The 14,417-nt window shown below is 44.6% G+C and overlaps 2 protein-coding genes across 2 annotated transcripts; both read left to right on the top strand.

Moving 5' to 3' along the window:
- Window positions 1-207: 207 nt before the first annotated feature.
- On the top strand, window positions 208-4,029 carry LOC115918128. The gene is made up of 5 exons (XM_030999793.1): window positions 208-500; window positions 1,168-1,292; window positions 1,893-2,163; window positions 2,872-3,116; window positions 3,866-4,029. Exons 1-3 carry the CDS (start codon window positions 379-381, stop codon window positions 2,150-2,152), a joined length of 507 nt encoding a protein of 168 aa, XP_030855653.1. The 5' UTR covers window positions 208-378; the 3' UTR covers window positions 2,153-2,163; window positions 2,872-3,116; window positions 3,866-4,029.
- A 5,582-nt stretch (window positions 4,030-9,611) lies between these two features.
- LOC115929475 lies at window positions 9,612-10,501 on the top strand. The gene is made up of 2 exons (XM_030998460.1): window positions 9,612-10,082; window positions 10,325-10,501. Exons 1-2 carry the CDS (start codon window positions 9,612-9,614, stop codon window positions 10,499-10,501), a joined length of 648 nt encoding a protein of 215 aa, XP_030854320.1.
- The last annotated feature ends 3,916 nt before the right edge of the window (window positions 10,502-14,417 follow it).

Here is a 14,417-nt window from a genome sequence, read left to right as displayed (position 1 = left end):
TCCCCTGCCGGGGGCTGCCTTGATCCGCCCCCGATTGACGGAGACAATCACAGTGAGTTCGTTAAGAAAACGATGAATGTCCATCCGTGCTATAGGTCCATGCTTTGCATGAGTGAATGCACTGAAAATGTTAAATGTGATTCGTTCGTCTGCTCGAATCACGTGATGTATTTCAATTTAATTAACATGCATTCAAAGAGACCGCGCGCGCGATGACAATAGGTTTCGTGTTAGATGAGAAGCGAGAAATTTGCCATTCTCTGCTAGATTCTGTCCTAGACAAGTCGTTTTGAGATATTTACTTAGCTTTTGCTTCGTTCGTGAATTCGTCGTCTTCGATTAGCTTGCTTAAACCACTGTTATTTCACTTGTGTAATAATGGTCTTTTACGGCAACAAGTTCACCGGGAACTGTGTGATGAATACCCTGGAGGGTAGGCGTTGTAGGAGGAAGGCACCCCTGCCTGTTGATGAAGCGGATGAGTGCTGGCAGCACCGACAGTATGTACAGAGTTATTTTCTAAATTAAAAATGAATTTACCCTTCTTCTTCTCTCTTCTTCCTTTTGAGTACAGACCTCTTTACAGAGTATTATCGTACTATACTGGGGGTGTGCAGGTGGACCACTACACCGGGGTTTCCCCCTACTCTTATACGAATAGTGCAGTGGGTTCTTAACGTGCAAAGGTAGTGACTCTTCTCTAGATCTATACGGCATCTGCAAGAATCTTCAGTATTGAAGGAGGCAGATTATCTTGAATACCTTGAATACCAAAGCTTCTGGAAGAAAGCCGTCTCCAGCTGCCAAGCTTCCAGGTCTAACTTCAAGGGGGGGGGGGATGTCCCAGCTTCCGGGTCTTGCACCATAGTCATTTTACATCAGTATCTTGCTTGCTGGAACATATCTTGAAGAAGAAGAAGAAGAAGAAGAAGGGAAGGGGCACGTTAACACACAACGCAGGTTTCAGTCATCCGCTTGGGTGGGAGTCGACCCTTCAGTGAGTTGAAAGTGATTTAATTTAGGGTCATTCGTTATAGTTACTCTATCGAATGTGTTTAAATTGCAACATATGCATTTAATATTCTCATTCTATTATTGGCAATCTAGTTGTAGTAGATCTAGACCTAGTAATAGTCTATGTCCTGTTTTATTTTTACTTTTTTACAGACAGCCAGCCGAGGTCCAGCTGTGCTCTGCACATATCGGGCTTCATGGGAATGGCAGACGTTGCAGCCGGCGTGGACGTCACTCGCTAGACGAAAACGCCGTTGAACTCTACTGCACGCAACACGGTATGTATTTATTCAAAGTAAATCTCTCACAATTAACTTACATTTTAAAATGGCATCTTGTGGACCATAGACTATATATGTATTTGCCCAGACCAATTAGCAGATCCCGAATTTTCCAGGGGAGGGCCGCATTGCCATTGGTAAAAATAGTAAAAATGGAAGAGTAAATATTGATTCATGATGAAAATATTTTGAAACTAATTACACTGTCCCCCGCCTCCCCCTCCCCCACCCTCCCCCACCCCCTCCCCCTCCCCCTCCTCTCAGTGTTATTTAGGATAGGCGTATATATGCATGTTCCCTCCCTTTGAAAGCACCACCTATCTCCAGGGTGTGTAAAGTCAATTAATACGGGCCGGATTTTTGTGTATGTACAGGCCTTACTTTGTTGCGTGAAAAGTAGCCTACCCCTTTACCAGAGATTTTGGGAACACAAACGCGGTCCGTCCAACCCTATAGCTGTAATCATTGATTGTGTACGTTGGTGCATTTACAGGGGGTATACTAAAGTATTGATGGAGAATCGTCTATTTGAATGTGATCTGTGAAATGCCATGCATGTAGCATGTCCCCATTTATGTTTTCGTTTGGTTTATACAGTCAACAAGTTGCATCGCGAGAACGGTCGTGCGGAGGTCGTTCCTGCTCATCGCCAACAGCAGGATGAACAGCGTAGGAGGGCGGAGGAGCGTGAGCAACTCCACCCGAGACGAAGGTCACCGCGTCTGGTAGAGCGAGAGATCGCAGCTGCCGCCGCTGTTCAACTCGCCGCTGAGAGAGAGCAACGTCGTGCCGCCAATCGGGCAAACCAGAACCTGCGGAGGTCAGCCCGGATTGCCGCGAGGCGAGGCAATGTGTGATAATAGCCTGGGTAAGTTAATTTATTTCTATGCTTTCCTATTTTTAGTATTCTAACAATTCCCACCCCCATAACAAAAAATAACTAAACAGATGACCAATCTAAATATATATGTACCAAACACAAATTTTAATTAAGGACTTGACAATGTGCCAAAACTTTACAACATAGCAGCAACTTTTAATGATCGGCGAGTCAAAATGAACTGAGATCCTCCAAGGTTTCTAAATAGTCTGACCGTTATTTGTCACAATGATATAGGGGTTTTCAAAATTAATTTATCTGAAAACATAATTTTTAAAAATTTATTTTTAAAAAGTTTGAAACAGAACCATCTTGCTCATAATGAAATTAAAGGGGAAGCCCACCATGATATTAAGTGATGAATTTTTAAAGGTGCAATCAATTTATGTTTCAATCAATAACACCCTTAGTATTATCATTGCAAGTATGGTTTTAAGCAACCCCTGTATGATACGTATCTATTCCGTCATCAATATATAAGAAAATTAAAATTTATGAAATTGTCTGTAGCCTACAGAGCAAATTGGAGATGAGCTCACATGATGTCACATATGTTTCACTGATGACAGGTTTAAAATTTGTAACTTTCATATTTTTATTTTCATGCTTTTATTACATTCAACTTAATACAAGGGTGGACCTTCCCCTTTTAGTATGAATGATTTTTTAAACTCACTTCATTCTCCTTTCCTACAGACTGATTCGCAGAAGCAGCAGGGGGGAGACCGAGGGGGGATACTGGGTCGAACACTGCTGAGGTTCTCGGGACGTAAACGCCTTGCTATAGGAGTAGTAGGGAGGAAGCTGAGATGGGTAGTGCATGGTCACTCAAAACCAGACCCGCTGCACTATCGTGGTCAAGAAAGACTGGGTGTGGTCAGTCGAGGTAGACGCCGGAGGCCATTCCCTTTCTTTGACCGCCTGTAGATATTTCCAAGAAGGTATGTCTACTGATCATTATTTTGGCTTCATATGTTTGAAATAGTATTAGTTTTTAATAGCATTATAGCAGTACATGCCAAAACATAGGGAGTCTTCATCTTTGTTTTTTGTTTGCACATGTCCTCATCCAGGCACGTACGCAGGATTTTTTCAAGGGGGGGGTTTTAACATTTATAAATCGGGCCGAAAATTTCGCAACGACTCAGCCAGCCGCTGAATAATCGGGGGGGGGGGGTCTCGAAATTTGAAAATTTGACATTTGGCTCCGTTGGGGGGGGGGGTAAGGTCACTTTTTAGGTCAGCCATTGGAATATTTTTTTTTTTTTTTTTTAATATAAAAAAAAAAAAAAAAAAAAAAAATCCAAAGGGGGGGGGGGAGGGGTTTAGTGGGGTGATGGGGGGATTTACACACATAAAAATACCAATGGGGGGGGGTTTAACCCCCCACCCCCCCCCCCCCCTGTGTACGCGCCTGTCCTCATCATTTTGGAGTGTATACCATTTCTATGTATCTTCTACGTTGAAAATTTTATATGCAGTAAAATGTAGGGCTGAAAGGTGAAAAACATAATATTTTGTCGACATACTCAGAAATAAATCTATTTTGAAATGAATGTATAAACTTGGTATAATCTTTACCTAAAAAAATTGTTTAATTTGTGTTATTTTATTTTTACGATTTTATCTGCCCATCATATTTTCGTTGCGATGCCTAATACAACATTTTTTAAACCTCTTTATTCCACAGATCAGGCCTCACCGTGGGACGCGCACACACGTCGTAAGTATGCAGGTATTTCAATGTCTACCTTGTGATAATTTATTCCTACTCACCAGATCAGTTTACCCAATACCTCCTAGTAGAAGTCATGTATACCTCTTAGGTTTGACATGTTGGTTACTACATTGAGAACTTGTGATATACGTTATACGTTATATTGTTATAAGGGTTCAGAAGTTGTCTTTTTTTTTGTAAGTTTAGTTATGGGTTTTGCAATCATCCATCTCGTAAAAGCAGTTGTACTGATATTTCGTTGTGTATCTTGTAAAAGCTAGACTTGGCAGGAGCTGTCCAATTACCCAGTTTGTAATTAGCACCAAATAACCACTAAATATATATCTGAACATGGAGAGGCCTAGCTAATAGGGATTGTAGAACTTGAGGAGTCACATGAATGCCATTTATCTCCAGTTAGAGATGCAAAACTTTACCTGTGTATCATGAAATACCATACTGGTGCATAAAATAAAATGAATGTTTGAACATGTATCCAATATTTTTCTCATTTTGCACATTTTTTAAAACCAAATTTTCAAACTGCAAAAACAAACTGGCCTATTATAGGATGTGTACTGATAAGGTACTTGTAGACAGAATGAATACTCTTTCATGTGGAATGCACAAAAGAATAAGAACAGAAGATGCCAACAATTAATGATGAACTTACAAAAATGGTTGCAAACTAATGATGAAATACAATTAAAAAAATATCAAATTTAAAAAGAGAAGTAAAATGAAAAATAAAATAAAATGGACAAATAATTACATTGAATAGTATACATTCTTTTTATAAAAAAAGGTTTAAAAATGAAGTTTAAAAGTGTATGTGTGTTCTGTTCAAAGTCGAGATGAGTTACAAGGGAAACCAGTGAACCACTATAATCGTTTATAAGCATCAGTGATCATAAATTTCTTGGTAAAGTTTTACAGTCCCTTAAAAGAAACAACTCAAATCTCATCTTCTCCCATTTGCAATTTCTTTTATTCAAACCTATTTTCTTATACATTATATCCATGTTATGCATATATAGGTTCTACTCATATAAAGCAAATCCCCTTTTGTTTCTCTATTTGTCATGGATTATTCTCAATCCTATCTTTTAAAGGAGTGCATATTCCTGACATGTTTATGTTACCAATTCAAAGAAGAACCACAAAATCACATATGAAGAAAAAAATCTAAGTCACCTCACACCTTTATGTGGCTGGGGTCAAATGAGTTGTTCATTTGAATTTGAAAATGGCTGGTATTTTTGTATTAATTTAGTTTATTATTCATATTTACCAGAGGACATACTAAGCATTATATCAGACAAAAAAAAAATCATTGTGTTCACTATTTTCAGGTATACAGCCCCTGTAAATAGCATGTGTGTTCTCTAATAGGATTTGTTAGACTCTCTGTGAAATGTACAATTTTTTCCTTCTCTTATCTTTCCAGTTTGTATCTTAAAATATATAATTGCTTTTATTGTGGGATGTTTTGATTTTTCTTTTAGTAGGATAGGACTCCTTTTACTACATGTCTTTAAAATATGTAATGTATAGTTTTTTCTGCTTTTCTTCTCAAGTCTCCACTAATACAAATTAATGTTTTAATACAGTAGGCCCTACTTCAAATTTGTCATACCTAATCACTCTCAGTATTGTTTAGCAGCTGTTTATCCTGTCCAATGCTCTCTTTGATTTACCCTTCTCTCCATTGCTGCAGGGATGGTTCTCGATATTGTAGAATTCTCCTAATAGCTCTTTAAATCTTCTAAGAGTATTGAATCTTTCTTTCCATAGGGGAATATCGTATTTCATTCACAATTCAAGGCTTTCGGTAACACTATGTAGTTTGTACACCAAGAATTAGGTCATATGGAAGTAGAAAAGGAAAGGAAAGAAAGGGTGATCGAGATTGAGAAGGTCGTGAGGAGATCGCAAAGGGTTGTAATTTTGAAAAGAAAAGAAAAGCAGTTCCTTTTATTTTTCTACCTATCTTTCCTCTTTCTATTTGTTTGTATTTTTGTTAATGTCTTTACTTTTCTTTTTTCTTGTATCTGTATCTGTCTCCCCTTTTCTCTTTTTTACTTTCTCTTACATGTATATTTTAGTCTTTTATCATCCCCTCACTGACAAAATTCGGACGGGATCTAATAACTCTGCTGTCCGTACGTTTGTAACAAGTCTGATTTCCATTCAATGACTTTAGTAATGTTTGGCGGATTTTAATGAAATCTGTTATGAAGGTTCATGGTATCAAAATACAGCCTAAGTTTGATTTCAAAGTATGTAGATCAAGGGTTAAAGGTTATAGCTTATTAAATATGCAAAATACCCAAATCTGGTTTCCGCTCTATAACTTTTAATTATATTTGATGGATTTCAATGAAAATTGATATGAATGTACATGGTATCAAAATACAGCCTAAGTTTGATTTCAAAGTATGTAGATCAAAGGTCAAAGGTTATAGCTTATTAAATATGCAAAATACCCAAATCTGGTTTCCGCTCTATAACTTTAGTGATATTCAACGGATTTCAATGAAACTTGATATGAAGGTACATGGTATCAAAATACAGAGTAAGTAGGTCAAAGGTCATAGCCAGCGCTCAAATTACACAGGGGTGATGGGCGATTCGCCCCTGTGAGCTACATAATCACCTCCGTCAGAGTGCTCACGGGGGCGATTGCAAAATTAAAAATCGCCCCCGTGGTATTATAGAATAAAGATTATCTTTTCTGTTATAACTTTCACACAATATTGAGTTTCAACTTGATATGTATTTATAAACCTTCAACCAATAAAATGGAACTATGGAAGTTAGATTAGCGTGCCAGATTTTTTGCTCATATTTTTTCGGTGTCAAGAGGCCGCCATGTTGTGAACAAATGTGAGCTTATTCACCGCAAGAGGGCGCTATATTTCCCATCTCCACGTCAGATTCTCTATGACTGTATTACCGGTACAAAAAACAGAAGCTCGCAGTGCAGTGCGACCATCAGCAGCGGCTATACCGCACTGCGGTAGTACCGGCAGGTGTGCTCGCAGCCGCCACATATCTGCTGGAGCTAGAGGCGATCTCGCAAGGACCGAAACAGGGAGAAGTTTTTCGTTGTGAAAAGCGTGAATCCTCTGAAATCTGGTGATTCCAAAAGTCCAGCAAATAATGAACTTCGACCAGTAAATCAATATTGAGAAGGAGAGGAAGACCAAAGATGTTGTGTAAGGATAAAGTAAAGGCTAAAGAAAAAATGTAATAAGGTTGCTTTAAATGATAAGGCCAATAAGGGGAATGTGCAGAACAGGACGAAACGGAGAGAATGTCATCTCGGGATGAAAGTCGACAGTAACCCCTATTTAACTTGTAAAGTTGTAAAAGGGAAATGCTGACTTAAATAAATGTTAATAAGTGGCGGATCTAGGGGGGGGGTACACCCCCCCCCCCTTGGGTCGCAAGTGAAAATGTGATGTGCATGGAAAAACGCCATCATGTGTCCAGACCCAGACAGTATCCGCATCGTCATTGGATCAACCCACCCCCCCTTAAAACTGTTACTTGATTTAAAAAGACATTATCATGCACTGCTGCTCTTTATGATCCCTATTGAGTTAGTAGATGCCAGGGAAAGATCACTTTAATACCGGGGTTCAAAATAGAAACAACAAAAATCGCCTCGCCGCTTTATGGACGATGCTCCGCAGCGTCATTGGGTCAACCCCCCCTTAGCAAAAAGCTAGATCCGCCCCTGATAATGATGAAATAGCAAAGAGTATCATGGGTACCAATTCAGTGGAGAAGGCCCCCGTGAGAAGACTCACAGGAGCTCTTTTTTTTGGAAGAGCCCCCGTGGACAAAAAATTGATTTGAGGTCTGGTCATAGCTCATTTATTATGCGGGGAGAAAAGCTAATTATTCAAAAATTTGGTGTCTGTTCAATAATTTTAATAATGTTTGGCGGATTTGAATGAATTTGATATGAAGGTACATGGTATCAAAATACAGCCTAAGTTCAACTTTGGAGTATGTAGGTCAAAGCTCTTTAAATATGCGAAAATACCTAATTATATATGCGAAAGTGTGGGACACACACAGCGTCTCGCCGACAGCACACCCCACTCATGGAATCAAAACTCCCCCAAGTCCGCACCCCGGAGACTCCAGCCCCGAAGGACAAGCAGACGGATAAGCAGACCACCCATGTCCACTCCCCGATGACGGTCATGTATATTTCTCCCACGTCCGCACCCCGGTGACTTAAGCTCAGACATGCCAGCTATTCTCCACTCCTGATGACGGATAGTCGACCTGTTTGAAACGACTCCCACCACCCATCCTCTCCAACCGCTATAACTCCCCTTAGAACTATAAGCTAAGCAAGATAACCAACAGTATTTTTCAAGACTACACCAACAGTTCTTTTTAGGACTACACACCCTCAAGAAAGATTACCAAGAGTCCTTTTCAGGACTGCTCAATCCTCCCTCTCTCTCACATGGTGCACCCGCAAGCCTACTGTATATCTACATCACTTACAAGCAGCATCTAACCCAGCTCTACGGGGAGCCGACCCAAGTATCATCCCGGCAACTGCAGCGTAACTACGTTAAAAAGGCCAAACTCCAGAATTACCTAACCTTCCTCAAGCGTTGCCGTGACTCAAGCATCACCCCAACCGGACTACTACTCAAATCTTCAATCAGCACTCGACGCGCAAAACTGATCATACACAAGGCAGGACAAGCCCTTGTCAGAGAGCGGATCTCCAACACCGCCATCAACTCCATACCATGGAGCAAGACATCCAAACATCAGAAGTAAACTTCTAACATCTAAACTTCGACTGGAACTGGCTGATCTTCGGAAATACCAGGCCTTCAACACCTCTACAGCTGGGAAAACTTTCCAGTCAACCCCGACAGAAGCAGATCGTCAAATTCAACAAACTTCTAGCCAACAGCCAGAAATCAACCAACCAGACAACATCAACAGGCACCAAGGACACCGTTATCAACCTCAGCAACCATCCACTCATGGAAACCAAACACAAAGTCGTATTATTAGGTCTCAACTTCGCTGTGTCACCCAAGAAGATCCCGTTCTCAGAAGTCATCCAACAAGTAGAACCCAAACTGAGATTCCTGAGCCGAACCGCAGCTGAAAAAAATCTGTTTCCAAGTCACCCAAGCCCTATCCACAGCTAAGCCACCACAACCCAACATTAGCAAACCAGAACGAGCCGCTATCAAAGATCTACGCACTAGCAACGGAAAGGAAACTTAACCAGGGACTCCTCTCTCTTCACAGAACAGAAGTCGTATCCAAGCCACTCTACTTCAAACTTCACTCATCTTCAGCTACCTGCCCCATCCTGTTTGGCCAGCTGAAGATACACAAACCTACCATTCCACTTTGCCCCATCATTTCAACCCAAGGATCGCCTTGCTATGACACAGCCAAACACCTGACCTCGATTCTCCAACCACTCATAGGACAATCGTAGCACCACATCAATAACTCCAAGCATTTCATCAACATTCTCTCCAAGACCACGATACAGACATCATTGCCAGTTTCGATGTTGCATCTCTCTTCACCAATGTTCCTGTCACCGAATCGTCAAAGAACACCTTGAAGCTGACGTCACCCTCCCCGACAGAACTCCCCTGACACTGGATGAAAAACATGACCTCATGTACTTCTGCCTCAACTCAACTTCCTTCAAATGGCGAGACAATTACTACCAGCAACTTCAAGGTGCAGCCATGGGATCGTCTCTTTCACCGGTTATAGCCAACATCTTCATGGAGCACTTCGAAACAACGGCACTCCGCATAGCAGAGGTGACTCAGACCACTTCCTCGCCCACATCAACAAGCATCACCCGAGCATTAAATTCACCATGGAGACCAAGCAAAACAACAGCATCCCCTTCCTAGACATCCTCTTTACCAAATCGTCATCCGGCAAACCCGCTCACCAAGTCTACAGGAAACCAACACACACCGATAGATATCTTCACTACAGATCCTTTCACCATCCATCCGTACTACAATCGGTCTCCAACGCCCTCATCCGCCGAGCCCATCAACTGAGCGATGCCGACCATCTAGACCAGGAAATCCAGCATGTCACCACAGTCCTAACTACCATCAACAAATACCCAAGACATAAGATCAAGAACCAGCTTCAGACGGTTCGAGTCCCGCCGCCGCACTAATGTACTTTGGCAAGACATTGATCTACATTTGCCACACTCCACCCAGGTGAAGTAAATGGGTACCTGGTAGGAATTTCTTCCTTGAAATGCTAGAGCGCCGTATGGCAGCCTTGCTAAAGCCAGGGTAATAATCGGGAGCGCCAGGAGGGTCATATCTGACTGACATGAGCGCTATAAAAGAACCCATTATTACATGAAACGAAGGTGTTAGGTGAAAGCCAGAAGGCAGCCTTCATCATTTCATGAAGCACTACCCCATGGAAAGGAGCCCAGGAGGTACCAACACCCTTGGTATCATGCGCACGAGGACGCACACCATCCGAGAGAACCTCAGGACCCGCCGTTTGAACCGCCTCAACAAACCATCTAGAGATAGATTCCTTCGAGGCAGATGAGACGGGCTCTCGCGTGATAAGAAACGGCTGAACGCTATCAAGGAAAACCAAAACCCCAGAAGGGAAAGGAGAAACCGATCCACCTACCGACTCCTCTCACGGAGGAGTAGCAAGGGTAGTGGACGGTGGGAGTCTAGCCACCAACAAACGGGCAAAGACCCCCAAAAAGACTAACAACAGCACAGAGCTTCTCAGAAGCCGAGCTTAGCAAGACGGGTCCTGAAACAAAAAGGGAACTGGAACACCAAAAAGTGCAACTGATTCCAGTCAAGACACCCCTAGAGCAGGGGCACAGCCCCCACCAGCTCCTTGGGTGGCCTATGGACTTCACAGTTGAAGTCACAATCGGAAACTTGACATCCGAAAGCAAACGCTTCCTACCCTTACGCCGAAACGTTGGGTGATGAAGCCTGCTCAAAGGCCTTACTAAAGCTGGTAGGTTAAGCTACAGGACTAGCATGGTCATCACTACCACGCTACACCACACCTTAGGCTGAGAAGCTTGGTGCTAGAAGCCACCGTGTGACCGGGGGCTCTCTATAACGGGGGCAACTCAACTGAGAACCCGAGGCATATCCGAAGAAAACCTAAAGACTACAGTCAAACCGACGGACTGGGGGCACCAACCCCCAAAGATGGGGTAGGGTGCCGATAGTAGCTGCCCCTGGCGGAGTACTAATAGCAGCAGGAGCTGGAGGCTTAACCCCAAACAAGGGCTGACGGCACATGATGGCAAGCCAACAGCAGCACCAGGCAATCCGGAGAAGCAACACCCAAGAATGAAAAATCAAACCCGAACCCGAGTCAGGTGTGACCGGGGCTGGCTCAAATGCCATCCTTAGCGCGAGGAAGGATAGAGGATCAAACCTCCGCCTGAAACCGTGGCGCCTATCGGTCTACTGACAAGTTCAAGAGGCAAAACATTAACTCCCATAAACATGGTGACAACTTTGACGCCAAAGAACTCAGAGAATACATCTGAAACCGAGTACGGTGTGAACGGGTCTGGTTCAAAGCCAGCCGGGGCACGGGCAGAGATAGGCGCCAAGCCACCGCCCAAACGAGGTGATAAATTTGACCCCAAACTTTGGCGTCTGCCGGAACCACTGGTAGCCCGAGCGTAAAAAATTATAAAACCCCAAAACAAAGCCACCTGAGCGGATACAGAAACGGCTGACTGAACCGTTTGACACCAAACCCTGGCCGTCAGATTACCACTTCACCTCCTCAGCTTCATGGCTGGTGGGACCAGGGCAGTACCGCTTCACCGAAAGACTTAGCGAGTGGGGAGCCTTGGTGCTCCACGGCGGTGAATGGAACCACCTCGCTTGAGAAACTGGGTCACTCCCGAACATAATGTTGGTTGTGAAACCAGGGTCACCTCCGCGCCTGACAGATTTTTGCAAACAACTACGCACAGTCTGCGAGGCCTGCGCCTCCTACAAAGTGAGCCTTTCCGGACAAGTCGGCACGGCTTGTAGCTGTCTTTGTATTCACGGCGACAGCCCTATATAAACTGAAAACCACTCATGGTGGATGAACATAGCCCGACATGGACTGGACCCGGTGGAACAGTAGCCATTTGTGAAAAAGCCCAGAAGCTCCGCCTGAGCGGTACCAGAAAAGGCTGACATTGGCGAAGATTTCTCCTTTGCCCTCTTAGCTCCTGTCCCAGCCGAAACTTGGGTGGACAAGCCCTTCCGCTTCTTACCCGTAGAAACGGGGGACGAATCAAACTTCATGGCCTAAATAAGCTTAGGCTTACGGCAGTGTGACTGCTGCCTGCTCGTTTCAATGCTTCGTGAGGAGCCTCAGCGAGCTCTTGACCTTTGCGTTCCACTTGGGTGATTTCAGGCACCTCAAATGTGGAAGCAGGAATACTGCCGAAATGAATCGGGTGCATCAAACAGGTCAACCTTTGTGCTTGAGTGCACGCTCGTGCTTTGCACGGCTGTTGTATCGCAACAGAGCCAGGGGACTTGAAGCCCAGGGCCTCTAACAGGCTAAGTAACCCCTGCGGGGGAAAGCCGCTTATTAGGAGTCTCTGTATTCGGTGTAATTGAATCACTTGGGTAGACGAGCCCTTCCGCTTCTTAATTGTAGAAACGGGAGACGAAACAAACCTCACGGCCTTGCTAGAGCCTTAGCTCTAGCTTACGGGCGATGTAACAGGGGCCACGAGCTCCACCGCTTCTCTCCCCCCTAAATACGGGGGACGAAGCAAGCTTCACGGCCCGTGTGACCCACGCCGACTCACTACAACGCTTCACAGCAGTGATTAGAGGCACCTCGCTAGTGAAAACAGGGTCCCTCCCGACAAAGTCGGTTGTGAAACCTGGGTCATCTTCCCGCCTGACAGCACGTCTTATTTCCAGACCCAGCCGAAGCTCGGGTGGACGAGCTCTTCTGCTTCTTACCCCTAGATACGGGGGACGAAGCGAGCTACACTGCTGTACTAGAGCTTAAACTTTAGCATTACGGGCAGTGTGAACAGGGCTTCAAGCTCTTCTGCTTCTTACCTCTAGATACAGGTGGCGAAGCGAGCTACATGGCGGCACTAGAGCCTAATCTTAACTTTACGGCCGATGTGAACAGGGCCTCGAGCCCCTCCGCTTCTTACTCGTAGAAACGAGTTGCTTGGGATTCAATCCCCCCCCCCCAGTTACGGCTGTCGTTACCGCCTCACTATCAAGGGGGGTGGGTAAGGGCGTCTTGAGTACATGCTCGAGACAGTTTGCTCCCCGCACCGGGTTTTTTTTGCCTGCTGTGACTGGAGCTTTGCCCTGTAGTAAGTTGCCGGCGGTACTGCATCCGGGCCAGCCAGCGGGCTGCGCCCCAGCGCCAGTACGCCGTGGACTAGAGATTCAATTACACTATAGACACTCCTAATAAGCAGCTCGTCCAACCAAGTTTCGGCTGGGACAGGAGCTAAGAAGGCAAAGGAGAAATCTTCGCCAATGTCAGCCTTTTCTGGTACTGCTCAGACGGAGCTTCTGGGCTTTTTCACAAACGGCTACTGTTCCACCGGGTCTAGTCCGTGTCGGTCCATCCACCATGAGTGGTTTTCAGTTTTTATAGAGCTGTCGCCGTGAATACAAAGATGGCTACAAGCCGTGCTGACTTGTCCGGAAAGGCCAGCTTTGTCGGAGGCGCAGGCCTCGCAGACTGTGCGTAGTTGTTTGCATCAATCTGTGCCGCAGGCGCGGAGGTGACCGTGGTTTCACAACCAACATTATGTTCGGGAGTGACCCGTTTTCTCAAGCGAGGTGGTTCCATTCACCGCCGTGGAGCACTAAGGCTACCCGCTCGCTTAGTCTTTCAGTGAAGCGGTACTACCCTGGTCCCACCAGCCATGAAGCTGAGGAGGTGAAGTGGTAATCTGACGGCCAGGGTTTGGTGTCAAACGGTTCAGTCAGCCATTTCTGTATCCGCTCAGGTGGCTTTGTTTTGGGGTTTTATAATTTTTTACGCTCGGGCAACTGGAGTTACCAGTGGTTCCGGCAGACGCCAAAGTTTGGGGTCAAATTTATCACCTCGGCGGTGGCTTGGCGCCTATATCTGCCCGTGTCCTGGCTGGCTTTGAACTAGACCTGTTCACACCGTACTTGGTTTCAGATGTATTCTCTGAGTTCTTTGGCGTCAAAGTTGTCACCATGTTTATGGGAGTTAATGTTTCGCCTCCTGAACTTGTCAGTAGACCGACAGGCGCCACGGTTTCAGGCGGAGGTTTGATCCTCTATCCTTGCTCGTGCTTCGGCTGGCATTTGAGCCGGCCCTGGTCACACCTGATTCGGGTTTGGGTTTGATTTTTGATTGTCGGGTGTTGCTTCTCCGGATTGCCTAGTGCTGCTGTTGGCTTGCCATCATGTGCCGTCAGCCCTTGTTTGGGGTTAAGCCTCCAGCTCCTGCTGCTATT

This window comes from Strongylocentrotus purpuratus, unplaced genomic scaffold (genome assembly GCF_000002235.5).
Source record: "Strongylocentrotus purpuratus isolate Spur 01 unplaced genomic scaffold, Spur_5.0 spur5_scaffold_5, whole genome shotgun sequence".
NCBI classification, from domain to species: domain Eukaryota; kingdom Metazoa; phylum Echinodermata; class Echinoidea; order Camarodonta; family Strongylocentrotidae; genus Strongylocentrotus; species Strongylocentrotus purpuratus.
This window is presented reverse-complemented; position numbering and strand designations above follow the sequence as displayed.

Coding starts and splice junctions, on each gene's coding strand:
- LOC115918128 (XM_030999793.1), top strand. CDS start 379: ATGGTCTTTTACGGCAACAAGTTCACCGGGAACTGTGTGATGAATACC. Junction 501..1,167: donor GAGTGCTGGCAGCACCGACA/GTATGTACAGAG, acceptor ACTTTTTTACAG/ACAGCCAGCCGAGGTCCAGC. Junction 1,293..1,892: donor ACTCTACTGCACGCAACACG/GTATGTATTTAT, acceptor TGGTTTATACAG/TCAACAAGTTGCATCGCGAG.
- LOC115929475 (XM_030998460.1), top strand. CDS start 9,612: ATGGCGAGACAATTACTACCAGCAACTTCAAGGTGCAGCCATGGGATC. Junction 10,083..10,324: donor TCAAGAACCAGCTTCAGACG/GTTCGAGTCCCG, acceptor GTTAGGTGAAAG/CCAGAAGGCAGCCTTCATCA.